The sequence below is a fragment of the Cavia porcellus genome, unplaced genomic scaffold (assembly GCF_034190915.1).
Source record: "Cavia porcellus strain 051 isolate PalLab524CR breed Dunkin Hartley unplaced genomic scaffold, mCavPor4.1 scaffold_12, whole genome shotgun sequence".
NCBI lineage: Eukaryota > Metazoa > Chordata > Mammalia > Rodentia > Caviidae > Cavia > Cavia porcellus.
This window is the reverse complement of record NW_026947495.1, coordinates 68,910,412-68,928,824: the sequence shown is the minus strand read 5'-3', so window position 1 is coordinate 68,928,824 and position 18,413 is coordinate 68,910,412. Positions and strand designations below refer to the sequence as shown.

At 35.7% G+C, this 18,413-nt stretch overlaps 1 protein-coding gene across 9 annotated transcripts in view; it reads left to right on the top strand.

Annotated features, from left to right (window-relative positions):
• The window catches only part of Pde1a (phosphodiesterase 1A), a 305,759-nt gene that overhangs the window by 198,122 nt on the left and 89,224 nt on the right, over positions 1-18,413 (top strand). For all 9 annotated transcript variants that reach the window (XM_023561017.2, XM_023561013.2, XM_013142459.3 and 6 more), the window contains one exon: positions 17,337-17,450. In XM_023561017.2, coding sequence (XP_023416785.2) covers positions 17,337-17,450 — 114 coding nt within the window. The remainder of the gene's footprint in view (positions 1-17,336; positions 17,451-18,413) is intronic.

Below are 18,413 nucleotides of genomic sequence, written 5' to 3'. Positions count from 1 at the left end.
TCTGTGCAGAGGTTTTTATAATGAAGTTAAGCTTGCTGCACACTGTACAGTAGCTGTTACAGGGACAAGGACATCCATGTGCTCCTAGCAACTTCAAAGGAGTGAATTTCACCCACATACAGTTTTTTCTTAGGAAAGAAGAATGATAGCTAATGCCAGGCTGGGAAATTAGAGGGAAAGTCACCAGCTTGAAAACAGCACACGTTTTAGAGGTGCTCATGACTCCCACAGACAGTAACCATCCCTTCTGGGAGCAGGGGAAGATGAGCATAGGAACTGGGGAAAGATCTATACAACAGGCAGTGGTAAACTAAAGGACTCAGGATCATAGGTAGTGAGGACAAATTAAGGGTCTACTGCTAGGGGGTTAAGAGCATGGTGATAAAAATGTGTTCCGCATAAGAAAGGGCCAAATGAGATTAGCCACCAGAATTAGCTGGGTGGGCCTATTCTCAATTCCAGGCTAAACTAAGTGGTATAAAACATCTTTCCTGCATTAAGATCATGACTGGGTTAAATGTGACAGATAGTAGAAAGGCTAAAGGAATTGGTGACATGAACTGAGTAGCCCATAGTAAATGCATAAAGCTTGTAGGAATACAAATCAGTAAAGCCATCATCTAAAATAGTAGGGCAGTTCCTAAAACAAACTGAAACAGGACTATAATATGTTCATTGATACCATCACTGTGTATGTAGCCAGAAGAACGGAAATCAGGCTATCAGAGAGATGCATTTATTGCCATGTTTGCTGCCGCACTGTTCTCAGTAGCCAATATAAGGAGTAATATGTGATCCTGACGAATGAATAAAGAAAATGCAGTGAATAAATACAATGGAATATTATTTAGCCGTAAAGTAGTATAAAGTCCTGTTAGTTGAGGCAACATAGATAGAACTCGAAGACACTATCTTAACTGAAATAAGAAAATACATAAAGACAAGTATTGAGTGTTCTCACTCATAGGTGAAAGCTAAAAACTTGAGTTCTTAGAAGTAAAGTAGGATAGTGATCAAAAGATGCCTAAAAGGATGAGGGACTGAGGAGAGAAGAAATCAGATAACAGGCACCCAAATACCCTCACTCGGGAAGAGTAACTTCTAGGGTTCTATAACACAAGGGTTCAAAGCAATGTATTAGATTGTGTTTTCTATATCATTACATGGATATGTGTTTTTAATGTGGTGGTAGGGTTGGCACCTGAGGGCACTGTACATACTTGGCAAAGAACTCTACCACCAAGTGGTGTCTCCAGCCTTATGTTATACTTTATAAATAATGAGAAGAGAGGAGTTCAAAGCTTCCCAAACAAAAACATGACAAATTTTTAAGAAGACAAAAATTCTAATCACCCTGATTTCATCATTATGCATTGTAATGCACACACTGAATTATCATACTCTACCAAATAAACTTAAACAAATAAAAACTCAATAATGTTAGCTTTTTTCTTCAATGTTTTAGTCTTAGGTTTGTTTCTCTGATTTTTTTAAACATTTAAATATAAAACTCAAAAAATTCTGCTGGATTAGAAGTTAGACTGACCATAATTGTTCACAGTACTGAAAAATATGTTTCCATGTGAATCCTTTTTTATGAGCTAAATCACATGGACCACACAGTTGCCTAAGCAGCCATCAAGGGAGAGAGATTAGAAAGTTAACATGTTCACTCCCCCATTCTTAAGATGTATTGATATTTGCCACACTCTGCTGATTTCTTAAGTTCTTTTCTGGCTGTAGAAACAGACGATGAGAAAACACACACACACACACACAGTGAGTAAAATGTATATTAAGTATGCATAGTTATTTTTTTTTTCTTTCTTAGCAGCAGCAGCAATAGCATCTGTTTAACATCTGGCTCCTTCACAGAACTGTTATTAGACTTTAGGCTGAGCCTTTCAGTCTGTGAGGTTAAATGCAGATAGTTTTCTCGAAACCACTTAGTTATTTTATCACTGTAACTTGGAAGTTGCATGACCATTTTCCCATAAGCTTCTTTTAAGCTATTTCTTTGAAAAGCAATGCTCTTTTAAACACTACCAAGAAAAAGCAATCTTTATAAAATTCTTCAGTGTGATTTTTCCCCCCTTGGGACATATTAAAATGGAATTGGGGAAGAAAATTAGCATATGTGTTTTGGAGCTTGAGGGAGTATCACACCTGTGAAGAAAAATTTTAAAGTAACTGATGCAAACAAAAATTAATCCTAAAATTAACAAATGAAAATGATTCAAGCATTTCAAAGTACACAGATTGCCTTCTAATACGAGTCAGTCTTTACAGAATCTTGTGGAAGGATAAAAGTAACGGAAAAAAAAAAACAGAATTCTGTGCAAATAGGCAAACTGAGTTTCTAGATCAAACTTGGTGCTTCTTACTGTTTATGTGTTATAGTTGTGTTGCAATTAATTATTTCTTATTTCCTCTGTCCTTCCAAGGGGGAAAAACACTATAATTTTTTCATTAGCAGGTAGGTGAAGTCCCTTTGCACCAGCCCATAAGTTTCCTGTTTAATCTTTGCTATTTTGTTCAGTTACTTAGCTGTTTAATTAGAAAGGGGTTTGCATCTTATTCATACCTTATCATTATCATTTTACTAATTTAGTTGGATGGCAAGAAGCGGAAATTTGTGTTTTGAATAAAGATAGTGGATTTCCACACATACCTAGGTTCTTTACAACTTGACCCCTCCCTAAAATAAAAATTTCTAAACACAGAAATAAAAAAAAAAAAAGAAGTCGTTGTAGAAGAGGGTAATGGACTGAGATTTTGAAATACAGCCTGTAAATAGAAAGAGTACTAGTGACTGTCAAGGACCAAGCGTAGCACTCCCCACCACAGAAGTGAAGCAAAATCTTCAAATGTTGAAAAAAATTATCTCTGGATCTACAATACCCTGTCAGACCATTCACAAAATGAGAAGAAAGACCAAAGACTTTCAGCACTCAAGTTTCAAATCTTGATATCATAGAGACTTTCTTGGAAGCACTGAGAACATGCTTTTTCCAACAAGATGGGAGAATTCAGGAAGGAGGAAACCACAGACTGCAGAGACCAGATCCATCAGAACATGGTCAAGGGCAGCCTTAGGATGGCATCTGTAAAGCAGAGCTGAACAGTAACATACTTAGCTTTCAGTGAGAAGGACAAGATCTTCAAGAGAGAGCTTTCCAGAAGGAAAGTGGGAAATCACCACTGCCTTGGGCAGATATAAATGGGACGGGGGTGGGGTTCTACAGACATGGAGAAAATGATGCTAATAAACAATTCATGACCTCAGTGAACCACAAAAAAAGCTATAAATAGAATTGTAGTTTTCATGTACTACTTAGTTATGCAATACGTTATAGAAATGCAAACACTGATTATTGTAAAGTTCAGAGAATAATAGAACAGTATACAGGGCAGACATGTAAAATACCATGTCTCTATACACTGGTGGAGGGTCAAAGAAATGGGTCACAGTCACCAAAGCCCAAGGATTTGGGGTTCTCTCAGAAAAAGAAGCTCCAGTGGCCCACCCAGGGGTGTCTTGAACACAGACGTTGGCTGTGGCTGCTTGTTTGGGAGACATTTGTTATTTTCCTGTTGTCTTACTTTTTCCCACAAGCCCAGCAATCCACTTCATGAATAATCAATTTCAAGAATTAAATTCTTAGTATTAAATTCATGTTAGAATTAAACTCTTGCTTTGTTTTCCCAGTTAAACACTGACTAAAGCATTTGGGAGTATTTTGATTTTTATTCCTGTTGTAAAACTACAATAAATTTGAGATTCTGTCTGCTGATACCATTGTCAGTTGCTTTCGTCATTGTCAATATAACATTCCTAAAATCTCATGAGGGAAGAATTATTTACATTGATCCTGAAATTACAGGCCTAGCAGCTACACTCCTATGAAGGCAAGGGAAATTCTGGAAAATTAAGTACAACTTTTGATCGTCTAATTTTAGTGGTGTCTTGAGACAAGCTAATCCTGCATGTGTGGAAACAGGGAAAGAAAACAAGACAGGAAGAGAAGAGAGGACAGAAAGAGAGAAACAGAGACAGAGGCAGAGGGGGCAATAAAAAAAGGGAGGGGAGAGAGGGACAATATGAATCATTTAAATTAGCAGGCTAAATACGTCTCTTGATATGCCAAGAAATGCTTCACAATAAAAGCCATTTTCTCAGTCAACTGACTGAACTCAATTTGATTGCTTATTATGTTGCGAATTGCATCCCTACAGAAGCACTGAGTTTCAAAGAGACTCTTCTTTAAATGATTCAATTTTCTTCTCCCTGAGTGTTAACAGAAGGACTTCTCTGCTTTCTGATAGTTATCTGTTGTGGAAATACTTCTGTTTATTAGGTTTTCTTATGTTGTGTAATCTATTGTAATTGGAAAAATGCCATGTTGACTTTTCTTTCTGTATTTTTATTTTTTGGGTGCATATTTCTCTACAAATCTATTTTTACATGATTTTCCTTCTCTGCAAGTATATTTTTAAAGCATGTTGGTACATGGTTCGGCATTAATTAAGAGTAAATGTCCCAAGCCACTTGCTATATTTGTCTCCCTGGATGTTGAAATTCTAATCCCTCGCTGCAAGGGGATGGTATCCAAGGGGAGGGTCTTTGGGATGTGAGATCCTGAACCGCTTTGCCCTCATGAATGGGATTAATGCCCTTATTTAAGAGGCTTGGGAGGGCTCACCAGCTCCTGCTGAGGAGGTTACAATGGAAACACAGGGAAGTGGGCCTTCACCAGTGCTGAGTCTATCAACACAGGAACCTCAGAACTGTGGAAAGAAATGTTTGTTGTCTATAAGTCACCCGGTATATGGCTTTTTGTTATAGTAACCTTAACAGAGTAACACATCACTTTTAAGCAGTCTGTAGTGCCTTAAATGTTGCTCTTTGTTTTGATGGAACTGGTTCTAAGATTGCTTTGCTCAACCAAGACAGTAGTAGGACTTTGCCTTCTTTCAGAGCCGTGATTATTTCAGGAGCCTTTTAGTCTATCAGGACTCTTTGCCTACCCAACCTCCTCTCTCTAGCAGATTTTGGTCATTCTAGATCCAATTCTTGTTTAACTTTTTAAAAACCATTCAAAACACTTTTCCTTTTTCTTTAATTTTATACAACAAAATGCAATAAGTTTTGTCATTTTAGTGTATTCCACTCATATTTTATATTGTTTGTATTTTCCTTTCTCTTTTTGTCACTTAATACATATTTACTTTTTTCTCTCTACCTGGAATCTCAAGTGTGTTACAGTTTTCAATCAGTAGATGAGCAGGGTATATAATGAACAAGTTTATACTTAATTGTTATGTCAAATCTTATTTGCTTTCCTTGGTTTCACAAAGATATCTCAAAACAACTGAAGTTCAACATTATCATCAACTCATAATTGGAATAATTTGTGCCCTTTCAAAATCTTTGTGTATTTCCAATCCAAATGAATTTTGATGTCTTATTATTTTTTTAGTTATTTAAATTTGTCATGGTCAGTGACACTAAACTACCGATTAATGGACCTGACATCTAAAGTAAATCATTTTCATGAGCAATGCACTGGACATTTTACTCTTAATTGAAATTATGCTTCTCTGGAATTCAGAGCTCCTTAATGGGATTTCTAATTTTTTTAAATTTCCATTATTCCAGTATATATATCACTGTCTTTTCTTCTCTTTTTTGGGATGGTAAGGAGACTTTTCTTTCTACTTATTAGAATCAATAATTTTTGTGTAAATTATTACTGCTAATGTCCAAGAGCTCTTTTTAATCCCCATTCATTCCATTTTGTATATAAAGAGGGTAGCATTGTATTCCTACTGGATGGGTGCATTTCTTAATTTTCTCAGAGTCCTTTTGTTTGGTTTTTAACATTATTCTTCAGCCTCTTTATCATTTTCATTTCCTCCAGGTTTCCTTACTTGTATTTGTCTGGGGCTTTTGTGTTGAAGGTGTCCATCAATGGCTGTGGACCGCAAGGACACCACTAATATTGAAGCTTTGAAAAATTATTAGTATTTCTCTCTCTCTCCCTCTCTCCTTCTCTCTCCCCCAACCTGCATAAGTGGTGCTTGTCACCTCTGAGCTTCCCTAAAAAGTGAGAAAGCAATGAAGTGTTTTCAAATGTTCTTGTCTCTAGAGTGCTTCAGTCTCTCTCACAGGGAGTCCCTCAGTTCCAAAACAGAAAGCAAATGAATGGTAAAGACAGAGACTGAGAGAGTTCTCTGTAACAGGTCAGTGGAAAGGGACCCTCTGTGGAGAAGGAGGAGCATAGCACTGTGAGGAAAACACCAGACTGATAGGGTGCCTTCACGCTGTTCCTTCCCTTTCATTTCCTCTGACACGACTTATTTGTGAAATCCAACTGGACTATAGGTCCATCTCACAGAGCAAGAGTCAGGGGCAGAGAGGAGTGGGGGCTGGCCTGGGGGAAAAAGGGAAAATAAGCAGGACAGAGTGCCTACCGGAGCTAAGGACCAAATGTGGGCTTTCTGGGGACCAAGGTAATGACACAGATGTTAGTGGTAAAGTAGATCTGCCCTGTGTGTGTTCTGTTCCTAGCCTGCCCTCCCTGATTTAAATAAGCAATTCATTAGCAGGTGAAACTGTGAAACACATTAGTTTTTATTCATTGAAACACATAGATTTAAACATATTACATTTTACTTTTTAAAGTTTTGTTTAAATGCCTCACATTTTAAGGAAAATTCTTGAGTCCACAAAACCCATGGTATTCCAGCGGGGTAACTAAGACCAGAAGCAAAATGGCTGGTGCCCTCTTAGAGTAAATATGCTTGTACTGCTTTCTGGTTTCATATGCAAGGAGGAAGAAATGGATCCAAAGGGATTTATAATGCTGAGTGTTTATAACTGTACTCAGAAGGAATTCTTCAACATGCTGAGAATTATCCTGGTTTTTTCAAAAGTTAATATTTCTTGAAATAAAGTGATAGATTACTAAACTGTAAATTTTGGAGATGACAGGAGTAGGTATGTTTTTAACTTAAGAAAATAAAACTTTTGACTCTCAACCGGGCTCCGAAGGTTTCAGGCCCGCCAGGGCCACCCCCAGTGACCCTCTCTCAATCCAGGGAACTGGGTGACTGGAGGGGAATGTCCCTGTACCATCCTGAGCCCCAGCAGAGTTCAAGATCATTGCTCCCGGTGGTCAAGGAACCACCCAGCTTCTAGGGACAGTCAACCGGCTCTGGCTCTGCAGGTTTCCGGCCTGCCTAAGCCACATGCAGTGAACTTCTCTCAATCCAGGGAACTGGGTGGCTGGAGGTGAATGTCAGTACACCATCCCAAGCCCTGGGAGAGTTTAAGATCATTGCCCCCAGTGGTCAAGGACCCACCCAGCTTCCAGCCACCAATACTAGACTAGGTTTTGTTTGAGGTTTTGTTACCCAACCAGTCCAGTGACCTTCTTCAATCAGGGGAGTTGAGGGCATGTGAAGTGAGTGCCAGAACATTGGTCCTTGCCCTGGGAGGGCTTTGGACCATCATCCACAGTGGTTAGGTGCCTGCCCAGCTTCTTGGAACACTGGAGGTGGCACGGGAGGTCCTGTGAGCCTGACTGGACCATGCTTAGTAACTTCCATTCAGTCCCAGGGCCCAAGGACATGGAAGATGATTTCCCACAGGCCTGGGGGAAGCCTTGGAACAATACTTGAAACACCAAAAATAGGAAAATGAGAAAACAAAAGACCGAAATGCAATCTCAAACCTCCAGCCCATCCCAGGAAACCTTAGGAGCCACTTACATAGAAGAAAATATATGCCATACACCTGAAATACCTGAAATAATAGCAACTGAAATAAAGAAGCAACTCTGGGAAGCTTTAAAGGAATTCAAACTAGAAATAATTTCCCAGGTAAAAAAAGAAATGATAAAAGTAATGAAAGAGATGTTGAACATCTAAAGAAGACACATTTAAAAAATTAGAGGAACAAAAAGATAGAATACCTGAATGAACAATGTAAGAAATAAACAGAATACATGAAGCAGATTTTAAGAGATATACAGGAAATCAAAAATTCCATTGAAAGTTGTCAAAAATCACCTCAATGAAAGTAAAGATAGAATTTCAGACCTCAAAGACAAGATGGCAGCTAGTGAACAGGAAAGGAAAGATCTTTTAAAAATAACAAGGAATCAGGAAATAACAATTCAACAGCTGCAAGATGATGCTAAGAAAAACTACATAAGATTGATAGGGATAAATAAAAAAGAAGGGAACAACACAAATGATATCAAGAGGATATTTATAGAAGTTATAGCTGAAAATTTCCCAAACATGAGATTGGAAACTGACATTAGGATTAGTGGTTATTTAAATAAACCAGTTTATAACAGTTATAACCATTTATGTAAATGGTCTCAATTCACCAGTTAAAAGAAACAGAGTGGCAGAATGGATCAAGAAACAACATCCAACCATATGCTGTGTACAATAAACCCATGTAACCCAAAAGGAAACTCACAGACTGAAAGTCAAAAGATGGAAAACAATAATTCATGCAACAGGAACCAAAAACGAAAAACAAAAAGCAAAACAAAAAACAAAAAAAACAAAAGCAGGTGTAGCTATTCTGTTTGCAGACAATGTGAACTTAAAATCAAGAATGATCAGAAGAGATAAAGAAGGTCATTACATATTGGTTAGGGGAAAACTTCAAGAGGAAGAGATAACAATCTTAAATATATATGCACCAAATTCTAGAGCACCTAGTTATACAAAACAAGTATTAATAGAAATGAAAAATCAAATAAGCAATAACACAATTATAACAGGAGATCCTAACACATCATTGACACCAAAGGACAAATCAACCAGACAGAAAATCAGCAAAGAATTAACCTGTGAACAAATGGACTTGATAGACATATACAGTGTTCCATCCAACAACATCAGAATATACATTCCTCTCAGCAGTACATGGGACGTTCTCTAAAATAGACCATACACTAGCCCACAGAACATATTTAAATAAATGCAAAAGAGTTGAAATTATCCCATGCATGTTATTAGATCATTAGCACCATGAAACTAGAAATTAACGATAAAAGAAACTGCAAAAATCCCACAAACACATGGAAATTGAATAATGCACTCTTAAGCAATTTCTTCTTGTTGTAGATTATTATATCAGAAGAAATTGCACAATTCCTAAAAGCAAAATAAAATACAAATACAACTTACCAGAATCGGTGGGATACAATGAAAGCAGTCCTCAGAGGAAAATTTATTGCACTGAGTTCTCACATCAGGAAAATAGAATGAATACAAATAAACAACCTGATGCTACACCTCAAACATCTAGAAAATGAAGAGCAGGTCAAGCCCAAAGCCAAAAGAAGGGAGGAAATTATAAAAATCAGAGCAGAAATTAGTGCCATAGAGACTAAGAAAACAATCCAAAGAATCAATGAATCAAAGAGTTGGTTCTTTGAAAGAATAAGTAAAGTTGATAAACACTTAGCCAACCTTATTTTAAAAGGAATAAAAAGCTCAAATTCATACAATATTTAAGGAATGAAAAAGGATAAATCACTACAGACTCTACAGAAGTACAGAAGATCATCAACACCTAGTTTGAAAATCTCTACTTTCATAGATTCAATAACACAGAAGAAACGGACAGATTTGTAGAAACATATAAAGTACCAAAGCTAGGTCAAAAAGATGTAAAACTGCTGAATAACCCAATTTATATTAATGAAATTGAAAATGTAATTAAGTCCTTACCTACAAAGAAGAGCCCAGGCTCAGACAGATTCACTGTGGAATTTTACAAGAAATACAAAGAAGACTTAATGCCGACACTCCTCAAACTCTTCAATGAAATCGAAAGGGAAGCAATCCTTCCTAAGTCAATCCTGGAATTAAATATTACTCTAGTACCAAAACTTGAGAAAGACCCAACTAAAAAAGAGAACTACAGGCCAATCTTCCTAAAGAGCACAGAAGCAAAAATCCTCAATAAAATATTGGCAAACAGAATGCAGCAAATCATCAAGAAGATTATACACCATGACCAAATGGGATTCATCTCAAGCATGCAGGGATGGTTCAACATACGTAAATCAATAAATGTAATTCACCATATCACTAGAGCCAAAAGTAAGATCACATGATTCATTTCTATAGATGCAGAAAAAGCTTCTGATAAAGTCCAACATTCATTCATGATAAGAACCTTACAGAAAATTGGAGTAGATGGTCTTTACCTCAATATGATAAAGGCCATCTATGACAAACCAACAGCCAGCATCATATTAAATGCCAAAAACTGAATACCTTTAATTTAAGATTAGGCAAAAACATTTCATCATTAGAAAAAAAAACCCCTTCAAATTAGGCACAAGACAAGGATGTCCCTTATCACTGCTCTTATTCAACATAGTACTGGAAATACTAGCCAGAGCAATTAGACAAGAGAGAGCAATAAAATGGATAAAGATAGGAAAAGAGGAAGTTAAATTATCATTATTTGCAGATGATATAATAATCTACATAGAATGCACTCCATTGAAAACTCCATTGAAAAACCCTAGACGTAGTAAATAAATTCAGCAATGCAGCTGGATACAAAATCAATAATCAAAAATCAATAGCATTTCTATACACTAACAACAAAATCACTGAGAGAGAAATAAGGGAAGCCACACCCTTCACACTAGCATCCCAAACAATGAAATATTTAGGAATTAATCTCACAAAAGAAGTAAAAGATCTATACCAAGAAAATTATAATACCCTGAAAAAGAAATCGAAGAGGATCTCAGAAAATGGAAAGGCATCCCTTGCTCATGGATAGGAAGAATAAATATTGTGAAAATGGCCATTCTTGCAAAACTGTTATACAGATTCAATGCAATTCCAATAAAAATACCATCAAAATACCCATAGATCTAGAGAAATCACTCCTAAAATTCATCTGGAACCAGAAGAGACCTAGAATAGCAAAGATAACTCTAAGCAGCAAAGGCAAGGCAGGAGGTATCACAATCCTGAACTTGAAGTTATACTACAAAGCAACTGTAGTAAAATCAACATGGTACTGGGATAAAAACAGATCTGAAGATTAATAAAATAGATTAGAAGATTTAACCACAACTATAAACACACTCAACCATCTTATCTTTGATAAAGGGGCCAAACAGGTTCACTGGAAGAAAGACAGTCTCTTTTTTTTTTTTTTTTTTTTTTTTCATTTAAAAGGAAAAAGAGAAAAAAACAGAACAAAGCAAAACAGTGTAAGGGTACAAGTGACACAGAACCACAAAAAGAAAAAAAAAACAGTAAGATATCACCAATTAATAGATTACACACTATCATCTTTGAAACAGTGATTCAGGTCACAGGATCAAAGCATACAAAGTGAACATTCACATAGTGAGACTGCAAATAGTTGTGTTCAATGATCCAATCAAAAATATTAATATGGTCATCTATTTAACACACTTGCTGTTGTATCCTTTTGGGCACTTTTTCCCCCTCTCTTTATTACAACAAAATTTACACATTTTGGGTTGTATTGCTCCCTTAGATCTTATTACTTTTTTTGTAAGAGAATAAAATCAAACATGATAAAACAAAGCTGTCAGTCAAAACCAAGGATAGACATAGCACATGATGTAAAAACAGAGTACAAGGTTATCAACAATGGTTACCATAATGCCTCTTGCTTCCTTAAGAAGAATTGTCCATCTCATTAGGTATTATAAAGTTGAAAAAAACAGTAGAGAACAAGTCCAGTAAAACCTAAACATTGTAAACCTTACAGAACTTCAAAAGAGGATAATAGTCAAACCAGAATGGGCATCAAGTGAATCTCATTGCCTTCAAAGTAGTTTCCTATACTCTGATACTTAATACTATCATACAGAGTGGAAAAGAGGCTAATCAGTCAAAACAAGATAGTGGGAGTATTACAGGACTTCAAATCAAGTTAAAAGGAAATCAAGAAGGTTACTATAATATATCCTGCTAGTTTTTTTGATTTTTTCCCCTTAGTTTAAAAAAGAAAAATATTTAAATAATTTTTTAATGAATAACGGAGAGGTTGAGATAAAAGAGGGCTTAACAACATAACAATACAGGTCAAAGCATGACAGTTTCAGCAACCTAGTGCTTCAGCACCAAATAACCCGACTTAATAGTAGTTACCATAGTGTCTTTTTCCTTGAAATATTTGAATATAACTTCATATGCTATAGCATCAAACATACCAAGATAGTGTAACACCATTCAAGTGGATGAAAGCATTGTAGAGTATTTAGAACCAGCTAACAGAAAAATGAACAATTGTTTCTATATTGTCTCTTTGCCTATAACAATTTTTGTTTATAATACCACATATGATAATATTAAATCAGCACTAGCTATTATGATGTCTTGTTTTCTTCAAAATAGCTGTTCATTGCATCACAGGCCATAACATTGAATAGCCCAGAGACAGTCTCTTTAATAAATGGTGTTGGAAAAACTGGCTCTCCATATGCCAAAAACTAAAACTAGACCCATGCCTATCACCATGTACTAAACTAAGATCTAAATGGATCAAAGATCTGAGTATTAAAACAGAAACACTAAATTTATTGGAAGAAAATTGGGTAAAAATCTTGAAGACATAGGAGTAGGTAGATAATTCATGAACAGGAATCAAACTGCATGAGAAATACTTCCCAGAATCAATAACTGGGAACACATCTTATTAAAAAGTTTCTGCACATCAAAGAAATCTCCATCATAGTGAAAAGAAAACCCACAAACTGGGAAAAAGTCTTAGTGAACTGTCCCTCAGGCAAAGGACTTCTGTCTAAAACATATAAGGAATTAAAAAAATCAGACCAGCCCCTAGGCAATTCTTTTTAAGATAGCAAGAGGCATTAATGGTAACCATTGTTGATTACTTTGTATTTTGTTTATACATTATATATTATGTCCACCCTTTTGATTTGACTGACTCTGTCCTATTATGTCACATTTGGTTTTACTTTCTTCAAAAAAAAGTAATAAGAACAGTGGGAGTAATAAAACCCAAAATGTATAATTGTCATTGTACAAAACAGAGGAAAAGAAAGTGTTCTAAAGGACATAACTGCATGTATATTTAAGTGTATAAGATAGGCAACCATATTACTGAGTTTTATTGGATCATTGAACAGCAGTCTCACTGTTTGAATGTCCATTCTATATGCTTTAATTTTGTAACTTGAACAATTATTTTTAAGATGACAATATGTAATCTATTAACTAGTGATTTCCTACTGTTTATTTTTTCTGAAATTCTGTATAACTTGTACCCTTTTTCTGTTTTTTTTTCTTTTTTCTCCTTAAATAAAATTTTAAAAAAATCAGACGCCCAAAATTCAAAGATCCAATCCAAAAATGGGCATCTGAAACGAATACACAGCACTCAGATGAAGAAATACAAATGACAAATAAATACATGAAAAAATGTTCATCATCATTACTCATTAATGCAAATTAAAACCATATTGAGATTCCCTCTCACTACAGAAAGAATGACCAGGATCAGGAAAACTACCAACAACAAATGCTGGAGAGGCTGTGGGGGAAAAACGAGCTCTCCTGCACTGTTGGTGGGAGTATAGACTGGTGCAACCATTATGGAGGTCAGTCTGGAGATTTCTCAAACAGCTGGGTTTAGAAGTCCCATTTGATCCAGCTATTCTGCTTCTAGGCGTATTCCAGAAGAGCTAAAAACATCATACCACAGTGATATATGTGAACCCATGTTTATAGCAGCACAATTTGTAATAGCCAGATCTTGGAAACAACCTAAGTGTCCATCAACTGAGGAATGGATAAAAAAGTTATGGTATTTTTATACAATGGAGTACTACTCAGCTATAAATAAGGATCACATTGAGATATTTATAAATAAATGGACACAGCTTGAAACCATACTAATAAGTGAAATAAATCAAACTCACATGTATAAATACCATATAGTTTCCCGAGTGTAAGAAATGGTAAGAATACATAAAAGTATGTGGTAATCGTGATTCCCCATTACATTGCTTTGAAGCCTTGTAATGTTTTCATTCATTAGTTAGAATGGTTTTATCTTGGGTTGTTTGATTTTTTTGTCTGTGATAGTATGAACAGCTATTTTGAAGAAAACAAGACATTGTAATAGCCAGTGCTGATTTAATATCATCTTGTTTTGCAGTCCTACCATGCTTTTGTTCTTCTGTCTCCATCAGTTCTATCATGCTGTATCTTATTGGATTTTATTATATGTGATAGCATAAACAAAATTTTTCATGCACAAGGAGATAATATAGTTTTCGTTTTCTGTTAGTTGGTTCTGAATGCCCTGTAATACTTCCATCCTCTTGAATGATTTTATACTATTTTGTTATGCTTGATACTATAGTGTATGAAGGTATACTCAAATATTTCAAGGAAAGAGACATTATGGTAGCTACTACTATGTCGGGTTGTCTTGTGGTAAAATACTATGTTGCTTAAATTGTTCTGTCCTGATCTGTTTTTTATGTCCACTTTTATCTTAATATTTTTAAAATAAAAAATAAAACTTTTTCACTACAGACAGTCCTCTGTATCTATGGCTTCCATATCTATGGTTTAACCAGCTAGACTCAAACCATGCAGGTAAAAAATTGCACCGGTATCAAACAGTATTTTCCTCGTCATTAGTCTCTACTCAATGCAGTATAACAACTATTTACACAGCATTTATATTGTATTAGGTATCATAAATAAGTTAAAAATGATTACAAGTGTAGGAGAGAATGAACGTAGATTATAAGCAAATATTATACCACCTGATATAAGAGACTTGTGTATCTGTATTTCTGAATATCTGAGGGACTGGCTTTGTTCCAACAGAATTACTTTGTTCCTTTAAATATAGACTATAAACACACAAGTGTATTTTAGGACTAGCAATATTTACCATACTACATCATATTATATTACATAGTGTGATACTTTGATACTGCAATTACTGCAATCAAGGAAATGAACACATCCATCATTCCTAGAATCACATTTGTTTTTGTGGTGAAGATGCTTAACTAAGCTTTATTCCTTTAGCAAATTTCGAGTATGCTATACAGTATTATTAACTGTAGTTCTCATGCTGTGCATGAAACCTCAACCCCTTTCCTTTCCATTTTCTTCAATGATATAAATTACTATGGAAATTGCATGTCTCATAAAATAGAGTATCATAGCATTTTACAACTGTATTTGCCAATGTGAAAGAAAAGTAGCTGAGTCTTGTCTAAAGCTATCAGCCCTGTTTTTCTAGACAAAGCATAGGCTTTAATTTCTTGAGCACTGGCCTTCAGAATGGAGACTTGCATTACTTTATGGATTTTGATTTTCATTTGGCATTGTTTTAGGCAAGCAAGCCTTCCTGAAAATAGCACAGCAGCCTCTTGTTCTGACAGCTGGTGTCTGTGCGATTTCAGGCTCTTGATCGCTTGCACTGCATCTTCACACTAATGTTGACACCTTCCCCAGGTGTGCATTCAGCTTCGTCTACTGAGGGCTTTTATATACACGGCCAGTTTGTCTATTTCTTTTTGAGATTTGGTGATTTGTGGTTTTTAAGGACATTCTTCATTCTATCTGAGTTGTTAAGTTACCAGTGTAATGTTGCTTATTCTATTTTAATAAAAACCATCTTAATATCTTTGTTTACCAATTCTATCACACTGGTCATATAGGGACTGATTTCAACTGTTTTAATTCTCATAATGGGTCATTTTTTTTTTGCTTCTTTGCATAGCTGGTAATTTTTTAATCAGTAGGAGAGCATTTGGAAGCAAAGGTCATATATAAAAGTTATAATAAAGGTCTGAGAAATATTAGGGGTTTTAGTAAGAAACAAATGAATTGTGGTTTAGTTTCTAAGTAAGAAAAAATCCCAAGAAGAAAATATAGGATTTCTTCAAAGGGCTTAGGAGATAGCTCGATATCCACATGTACCTAGTAAATAAACCTAATTTCAGTGGGGTTCAAGTAAGGGAAAGGAGCTTAAATATATGTGTATTCCTTATATATATTCAAATATATTCTTATTCATATTTGACTATGTTGCTCCATATGTTCTTATAGAATTATCCATTTACATACAAATACATGTATGTGTACTCACATACACATATGTTAGCTGCTATATTTTATTATATGAAAGTAAATGGCACAAAAACAATGTGATCTTTTAAGTAGAGAAATAGGATATTTTTAATGGATGGGGAATGTCGAGTATCTTTGCTTGTCCTTAGACTCTAAGTCTTGGCATTGGAAATTATCCAAGCTGAACAGTTAAAAACTCTGATAAGTTACCTATAAGTTAGTACCTAAAAGAAGATATACTATAGTCTCTTTTAAAAGATTTTAGAATAGGAATGGAATTAAGTTCTGTCTGATAATTTAAGAAAATAGATAAACTGACCTCACCCTGCATACATATACAGTAATATGTAGAGAGTAAGAAATATATAAACAACACATTCCTTTTGTGATTAGTATAAGACAGTTTCCTTAGAAATATTTGGTTAAGATTTAATGCAAAGTTTCCAAAATGTCACAGACTTATTTAGGTAATTTGTGTAACTTCACCATGATGTGAAGTGCTGTATAACAAATATCTCTAAATCAATGGCTTAAAACTATGACCTTAATTATCTCAGTCCCTGGAAGTCAAGGTTCTAGATATAGCGTGGCTGAATTCTCCACTTTCAAATTCCTCATCCTATGGACATAACCAGAGAAAATATTTTTGAGATTTTTTCCAGGTGAAAGATCACGATAATAAACCCTCTAAATATGCATGTAACATTTAATTCATTAAATTGGCTTGCATTTTACCTTTCATTTCTGCTTTTATTGTGGTATTCAATGAACCAAAGCTACTATTATCAGTCGGAAGAGAACGCTCAGTATTCCCTCGGGCCAGCAAGAGGAAGCAGAACCTTAGACTAAATGCTAGTGTACCGAGCGTAATTCAGTGCAAGTGTCTTGAATATATTGTTGAGAATTTTCAAAAAGACCGTCCTTGAAATACAGGATTTACACGAGCTACCGACATCCCCAATACTATAAGAAGTGAATATCATTTCTAATAATTGCTTCAGAGATAAAGCTGGTCTTAATGACACAAGAAATGCTCTGGAGGATTCTTATTTGATGAGGTAGCAGCAGCAGTGTTTAAAGTCCTACTCGATGTGTATGTTTGATATTGTTCTATCTGCCATATAGCTAAAATAAATCAATTTCTCTCCCTCTTTCTCTTTCTGTTCACATTTTCTAAACAGACTAAGATGCTTAGTGAAGCAGCTGGAAAAGGGCGATGTCAATATCGTAGACTTAAAGAAGAATATTGAATATGCAGCATCCGTGCTGGAAGCCGTTTATATCGATGAAACGAGGTAAGTCTTATCTCCTCTCTCTCTCCTGTCTTCCTCGCCCTTCTTCCTTTTATTCTTCTTTCTTAACCTGCTTTTATCTCAAACAGAAATTTAGCATAGCTTAGTATAATACCAAAATCAAAGTCTCATTAAAATTTGAAAGGTTCTTTTGCAGGTACCTAAGTAACAGGACTCTGATTCTTTTTTCTAATATACATTTTAAATCCAAATTCTTGAATACACAATAAAAGTTTTAAAATGGGAAGCAATTCAAGTATCCTCTTCGTGCACCTGCTCTGTCTTTAGGCCTGGACGGTAGGCTTGTACTGACTTTTACTCATGAAAGAATTTCCCCTGTTATCTGGAACTTTCTACTAAGAAAGAGGGTGTCAGGTGACATGCATTCTCCTGACAGGTGTCTATCGCAGCCTCTGAAGAGGGTTGCTGAGGACAGTCCTAAGAGGGTCATCATTCAAATTTAGCCTCTGCTCACCAGTGTAGAGAGTGGCTACCACGAGAGAAAGATGTCAAGAAGGTTGCTGGCTGATTGTCGGGGCTCAGCTTCCTTCCATGTGACATTTGGGAAACCTAAGAGGTCAGGCCAAGTGTCTCTTGGTATTCAGAGAATACTGAGATTGGTTTTATGAGTTTCATCTCAGAAAAGACAAAGTTGACAGGATGATAAGAGCTTCCTGTGAGTCCACAGCCAAGAGGGAACCTGCAGAAGAAGACATGTGTACTTCTTAAGTTTGTGTTGGAAAAACCCTCGAATGTTTTGGAGCTATCACGAAGCTGAAACAGAGGACTCATGAAGGACCAACGAGCACTGATATCAGTTAGTGAAAACAAAAAGTGGGGTATTAGGGTGATTATTGGTATGAGAACCAGGGTAGGGATTATAAAACATAAGCTAAAATCTAAGTGGGCGTCTTTGACCATGGTGTCTCCCCCACTGGGTAAGCATGAGAGGGTGTGCATAGCCAG